The sequence below is a fragment of the Bactrocera latifrons genome, unplaced genomic scaffold (assembly GCF_001853355.1).
Source record: "Bactrocera latifrons isolate USDA-ARS-PBARC rearing strain unplaced genomic scaffold, ASM185335v1 scaffold_62, whole genome shotgun sequence".
NCBI lineage: Eukaryota > Metazoa > Arthropoda > Insecta > Diptera > Tephritidae > Bactrocera > Bactrocera latifrons.
The window spans coordinates 1517038-1524469 of NW_017537290.1; the positions used below are offsets into that span (position 1 = coordinate 1517038).

At 40.2% G+C, this 7432-nt stretch overlaps 1 protein-coding gene across 1 annotated transcript; it reads left to right on the forward strand.

The window, feature by feature from the left end:
- Positions 1-1246: 1246 nt before the first annotated feature.
- LOC108975156 lies at positions 1247-7262 on the forward strand (the record flags this gene model as incomplete). Its single annotated transcript, XM_018943471.1, is given in 4 exon segments — positions 1247-2325; positions 3420-4362; positions 6404-6724; positions 6877-7262. Coding segments are annotated over 4 exon segments (2325 nt in total). The 3' UTR covers positions 7181-7262.
- Between the last annotated feature and the right edge of the window lie 170 nt (positions 7263-7432).

Below are 7432 nucleotides of genomic sequence, written 5' to 3' on the forward strand. Positions count from 1 at the left end.
CCACTCCATTCTGATGATTGTTGAATTGTTTGCTTGTCCAACTCATAATTGCTCTCCATGAATGTGGGATCGGAACTCGCATGATGAAGCATGTCCAGCTTTATCGGGACAAGTCGATCAATACCCAAAATAACCACCAAAATAATTCGAACGRACWCGCGAGAGATGTTGAGCTCTCTCTMATACTTGCCTGATGATTTTCAAGCAYCATATCCTTCACTTTTTCACTTTAGAAAAGGGTTCTTTCTGAATTGCATCCAAACTATTGGCCGATACATGCGATAATTTGATGTCTGGGTTAAAGTTGTAGCCCGATTTCGATAATATTTGGGCGTAAAACCTTGAGGRGAAAGTTTTGCTCTGATAACTTAAYTGATGTTTGATTTKTATACCGTAAAGRGAAAAAAGGGATTYAGAAGGCTGTTATATGGATAGTAGACGTGGTTTTCATCTGATTTCACCCCTTTTCACAGTATACGAGAGCAATGTTTGGGTAACCCCACATGCCAAATTTGATTGAAATTGTTACAGTAGTACCCAAACACCACTTATCTATTTCCTACCCGTTCTGAAAAAAATCTTTCTTACCATCTTATTTGTGATATATAAATTCCAAATACAGACGCCATATCCTTGTCAACAGAATTCTTCCACGCTTTGGAGCGGATTCATCGTGTTCATTCCACTCGGATGACTGTCGATTGGACTTCGAAGTGAAATAATGGAGAGATCATCCCAAAATGACGGACAAGTCGGGTTTATTACGCTTGAACAGCTCCAAACACCGCTTCGAATCATCAATCGKCGTGTCGAAAGAGTGCMCAYGGGGTAMCCATTTTGCACAGAGCTTTCTCATGCCCAAATWTTCTTGAATGGTTTGATGTWCAAATTCARTTGATATCATTAGKGTGTCTGCTATCTYSTACAACTTCCCTTTATGGTCACCCAAAACTATTTTGTGGACTTTTTTGACATTTTCGTCGGTAACAACCTCTTTTGGGTTTGAAGCTCATTTGAACACGTTTAAAATTAGCATAACAATTCTTGATGTTTGATTATCCTGGGGCAGCGTCCGAAAACTCGTCATCAAATTAAGCTTAAGCTTTAACTGTATTTTTCTACTTCAAAACGCAATATTTTATCAAAAAGGTCGCGAAATTTCAAAATYATAAGCTGAACCACTTAGTATGTGGTTTCGCAAATAAACAGCAATAGCAATAAATAGCACAAAAACATTTATACGTGRCCGTGGTATTATGCAAATATTTCGCAATAAATTTTATTACTTTTAGTCAAGTGCAGAGAAGTGTTGCGGCTATTTGGATGATTGAATGACAGAAAATATAAATTTCATTTGAATTATACATTAAAAACAACAAACAACAACACACTAAAAACATACGAAAAAAAGGCCTGAAAACCAAAGAATATTGGAAATTAATTGGAAAATCAATTTGAAAAATTGAATTTCCACAACGCGGCGCGAAAAAGTGGTGTCAAGCCGCAATTGAACTTAATTAAATTTTATATACGCGCAAACAAAGTGCAATATAAATTAGGCAGCGGCAATGATTCTGACACGGCCCGCAAGACCCCTGAACCCGCCTGGGCATAACCGCTGGCGAAGTGGGATTACACCATTTGTAGCTGTCGTCGGTGTGTTGGTGGTTGTGCTGATGTTGGGCAATGCAATTGCACTTCTGATAAAATACAAAAACAGCTACAACAACGCGGTTGCCAACGTTTTAAAYTTAGATAACGCGTCTAGCAGCAACAAAGTCAGCAGTCAGTTAGCCGGTACCGTTGAAATTGCAATGGTTACGAATGAGTTGGCAACAACAATTAACGCGAAAGAGGAGATGAACAACAATAAAAACAGCTACAATATCTACAGCCATGAGCAACAACAACTTTACGAAATTAACGCCGCAACTAAGCTTGCTGCCGACACTATTCCCACACTTCGTCAGAATAATRATAATAATAGCAATTTGCTGGCTGCTCTTGCCGTCACTCATCGTAAAAGCTTTGATGATGAAATTAATATACGCAATCAACGCTATGAATTGAATGACCACCCAGCAGATGAGCCGCCAAAAATGCCGTTGGCAGCGGGTGTATCTCTAACGACAGCAAATGAATCGGGCGCTACGGCGTTATCCAGTTTAATGGCAGCGAGACGCGAGGAAAGCGTCGGTGGAGAGTACACACCTTTGCAACAACAGGAAAAACAACCAGGCCGTGGAAGTTACTCAAATACCGAATTGCTGTTACATCGTCAAAAGCGTTATTTGATCTTTCCCGAAGGCAGCTCTTTTCAGATGGGTGCGTATTAGCATGATTATGATTAACTATATTCTATTTTATGATAACTTTTGCGTACTAATTGAAATTAATGAATACAGTGTGAAGGAATTTTCGTTGAAGATCAGGTGATATCTACAGAGACTTCTTTTTATGCAAAGCTCAAAAGAACCTACTCGACACCAACATTCAACAACTTTTAATCGATAGTGGCATTTGCATACTATCCCGCACAAAAACCACCAAGCTCAAATACTTTTCAAACTGAAGTTTTATTTTTAACTTTCCAAGAAATTTTCTGTGGCTGATCTTCCAACATAGACTTGGTTAACAGGCGTTTGTGGAGCCAGAAAACTTCTATAGTTGGATCTCAAGTAACGAAATACATCTTGAACCAATCTCAAAGTATTTAAACATTTAATATTTATACCAAAGATTGTACCATAGTTGATCAAAAAAGATAGATAGATTGATCAGCAGTCCTTTGTGAAACCAGAAATCTTCTGTAATTGGATCTCAAGTATCGAAAAACACTTTGAACAAACTCAACCAATCATTTTATTTTTATGCCGAGGATGGTACCATAGTTGATCCTAAAAGATAGATAGGTTCATCAGCAGTCCTTGGTGAAGAAAGACAACTTTTACAGTTGGATCTCAAGTAACGAAATACATCTTGAACCAATCTCAAAGTATTTAAACATTTAATAYTTATACCAAAGATTGTACCATAGTTGATCCTAAAAGATAGATAGATTGATCAGCAGTCCTTTGTGAAACCAGAAAACTTTTGTAATTACCATCTTATTTTTATTCCAAGAATAGCAGATCGGGCACATTAAGATACTGGTCGGARTACTCGTGGTTCTGAACACTCAGAGGTCATTCCATCTTTTACCATGTCTTTGGTTACACTTTATGCAAAGATCAGCAAGTGCTTTCTTTCTAGATTACTTTGGACCTTTTAGATTATTCATAGACCGCGTACTTCCGAAACAGTTGTCTCATATGGAATATTTCGTTTTTTTTTTTTTTGCTCACAGTTTGCTAACTATATATAAACCACAATATTCACTATCACTAAACGCAAATATCATGTTTATTTACTTGTCTCAGTTTTTGATCTCATCATCGGAATGGTTGACTATACGAGTTATCTGATTTTGGGCATCACTTGCGCCGTCGCCTGGGAACTGCCGAGTAAACCGCCCAGTGAATTAATCGAAGAATTACATGACAAAGTAACGGAAGGCATTTACCCACCGAGTGGAACGAAACCAGCAACAGAGGCAACAGCGATGCGACGCAATGACAGCACCGTGGTCAGCGATGGAATGGCGATCAGTAAATATGGCGTCGACGCTGAGAGCATCAAATATGTGGATAATTCAAATGTGCCAGCATACTACGATAACTTGCTACAGAGGCCGATAGACACAGCAGGATTGCGACAACCAGCACAAACGCACGTGTTGCCACCTTTTAATGCGGCACATAGAACCAAACTCTTTCCTGTGCCCGCTACCAGTTACAGTGTCTACCATAAAGAGATGCCTGGCACCCGTGGTGGCATTGCCAACGGTGCTTATAGGCCGATAAACTATTACGCCAACATACAAAGTGACTATAAAAACAGCAACGGCAACAACAAGTATTACAACCCTACGCACAAATACGGTTTTGCTGATAAAATTGCGAAGCCGAGTTATTATGGTGTCAGCGACAGCTACAACAAAAACCCCTTTGGCAATACAGCTGAGGGTGATTCAACAGATAAACTTCCAGTGAATGCCGCCAATCGGTGGCAGCAGCACCAGCAGCCACAGTACAAAAAGTGGCAATCATGGCAGGATTATGACAGCAACTGGCAGTCATATCAGCAGCCACAGCAAAAGCATGCGAAATGGGCACAACAGCAACAACAATGGCAAAAGCAGCAGCAAAAATGGTCAGCTCAGTCGAAAATTCTGCCGAAGGAGAATTGGTGGTCGCGCAACAAGCAACAAGTCACGGACAGTTGGCGTATAGAGCAAGCCGATAGCTTGCCTAACCGGCTGCGGTGAGTGTTAGCGAAAGTATAAAATATAAACTAATTAAACTCTAGTTTCTTTGTAAGGCTTATGCACTTCCATTAAACATAACGGTACTAATGAGAATTTACATCGAACAAAATTAGTTAGCTAGCTATGGTCGAGCGCCTAATGGTTACAAAACCCCTCGAGTGTTCCTTAAATTATTCGCAATAAGTCTGAAACAGCTTCGATCTCAAAATCTCCYCATGAAATCTCTATGGAATTTGATATTACTGTGATCAAAAAGTAAGGTGMATTTGTTCATAGGTTAGGTTAGGTTAATCTGGTAGGCCAATAAGCACGCATAGAACAGTTTGGTTCTTTGCATTTCTTGCTAAGTCCAACAAAAGTAGTCGCCTTTATGATGCCTACGCTTGCTGGGAATTTTAAAAGACTCTGCGGTTTCACCGTCGATATCTCCTCCAGGGTATCATACTGTGGGTTGSCCCAGATGCCTATAGCGTAGTAGTGCGAAACAARTGCACAAGTRATGCTCCATTGWTTCTCTGGAGCCCTGTCTCTAGGCATTTCCTGTAGTCCTCTCGACATGTCAGCCCCATTTTGCGGGCGTATGTCGCCACCAAACAGTGACCAGTTAGTATTCCCATCATGTTTCTACAGCTCCTTGTATCGAKTGCCAATAGGAATTTTTCCTAMATGCGATCTACCGTTTTGCACATGACTTTTGCAGTTTTGTACCGAAGTAGCYCGTTCCATCGTGTTTTGATTTTCCTTCCATTGGACTTCGTAATGCTTATCAYATTTTCGGAYSTTAGCCGTACATCGTTCTCGGCAATTTCGTCCACTATTTCATTGCCCTCGATATCTCTGTGGTCTAGCACCTTGTAGAAGTTAGGTTACTTGCTTCTGGCAACACTTTCTACTGCCGTCCWGCTTCCCAAGACACTTTTGACCGAAATGCAATACGAGGTTACTGCCGTGAGTGCTGCTTRGCTGTATACGTAGATGTTAACTTATAAGGTTGCCTTACGCCTAACTCTTGATAGTATATTCCMGCAACAACTCCATCGTCRATTTTCGAGGCGTCAGTATAGATATTTAGAGCGTTGCGCGCAGCTAACGTACCTTTASGCCATCCATCTTTTTCTATGTTTACTTTGAATCTCCTTTCCCAGTTCAAAAGTGGGGTCAAGTARYCGGTTTTTGCCCAACCGCCACYACCTACGGAGCATTKCYCRAAGGTTCTATATCTAAATYCTCCTKCASCCAGTAGTGGTCTCTCCGATTTTWCTGTGCAGTTTTCAGCGAAGAGGTCTWTATGTGGAAGGTTTAGWACCAGTTCAASAGCCGCCGTTGGAGTTGTTCTTAAAACTCCCGCTGTGTGTTGCGCAACTAGCCTCTGAAACYTTTCCAWTGGCTTCCGGTAGGTAGATTTGCGTAGACCTGTTCACCCCAAGATACATGATGCGGTCTTTGGGAGAGGAATTTGTTTATAAAATGTAAATTCTTTATTTGTCCTACTAAATCAATGTTATTCCAATTAAATGGTTCCAATATTTCCTTTATTAATCTCGAAGAATTTTTCTCATTTCTTAACTTAATCATGTGGTCTTGCTGTTCAAGTGAGATTATTCGTGCTCTTACAATTTACCTAACCTACTTCCAAAAGTCAAAACTTAACCGACAAACATTGTATACCTCTCTCTTAACCTAAAATTCGACTTACTTACCAAAAAAAAACTTGAGTCTTTCGGCACATCATTGAGCGCTGATGCCGAAGTCATACAAACTTTTATAGAAATCATATTTTTATATAGTCTTTAGAGATCGACATTCCGTATTTAATATCGGAACAATTGTATAACCCAGTTTCTTCCTTTTACATCACTTTTTTCTAAGACACTTTACTGCATATGTTCTCGATTCATCTGATCCCCGATTCGATTSATCCTCAATGGCTCATCCTGATTATTATATAAAATATTTTATTCTATGCTTTTAGTAATCTCATTCGTATATATAGGCTCTATAACTTTATCGGACAAAAACTGTCGTTATTTCTCACAGCATGACTTCTGCTCCAATACCAACTCGTCCACCTGTGCTGACCTACGCACCGCCTAGTACCGAACCAAAACAATCGGAAGCTACAATCAGCTCGAATGCCGAAACACTGGAAGGTCGCAGCTTTSATGGAGCTCAACGCCGCCTCCTCACAACACACCCAAAAGCCAGAGTTTACCCAGTTTTCGGACGTCGACGTCGTAGGCGACGCAGCATGCCTGCAGAATTAGATGACTTCGAGCATAAGCTRGAGCGCATACACTTGCGTGAGCAACTCCGTACGCGGCAAAAGCTTTATGGCAAAATTGAGAAACTCTATGAAACGTGAGTGGATGGAAAACCATTTTTTCTCTATGAAATTTTTTTCGAAACATTTTTTCTAAAACTTCCAAGCGAACATGACCACTTCATGTTGCAATATGCAGAAGTTGCATTTTTCTTTCTCCTTTTAACATCGCTATCATTTTTCTTTACAGCCGCGGCATGAACGGCAGCGCTTGTGTGTTGCGTGCGCTTTGCGAAACTGGACAGCAGCAACAAAGCTATGGAGAGGGCGCAGCGGAACCACAAAGTTTCATCACAGAACTATTGCGTGCCATTTTCGTGTTGCCCACAACTGGTGCAAGTGCAGGAGTTAGTGGCGGCACAGTCAACTTCGAAGAGCCCGCACTACATCCGACCGATTTACACATCATCGATCGCCCATACAGGGAGGCGCTGGCGTATCGCGGCAGCTGTTCGCAACTTTTTGCCATGTGTGAGCACAGCATCTGGGAGTGAAGTGGCAGCATAATAAATGATGAAAAACAAATATGGAGATGTGAAATACAAAAATAAAAAAAAATATTACCAAACTGTCAAACTGTGGAGTTTCTTTAACTAGAATATTTTTCGCTATGCAAACGAATTTTTTGCGTTACTTTTATTTCTGGTCTGGCGTTTTCTCTGCTGTTCCTCTTTTGATGTAATAAATATCATCCGATTTTTTTTTTTTTTTTTTTTTTTTTTTTTTTTTTTTTTTTTTTTTTTTTT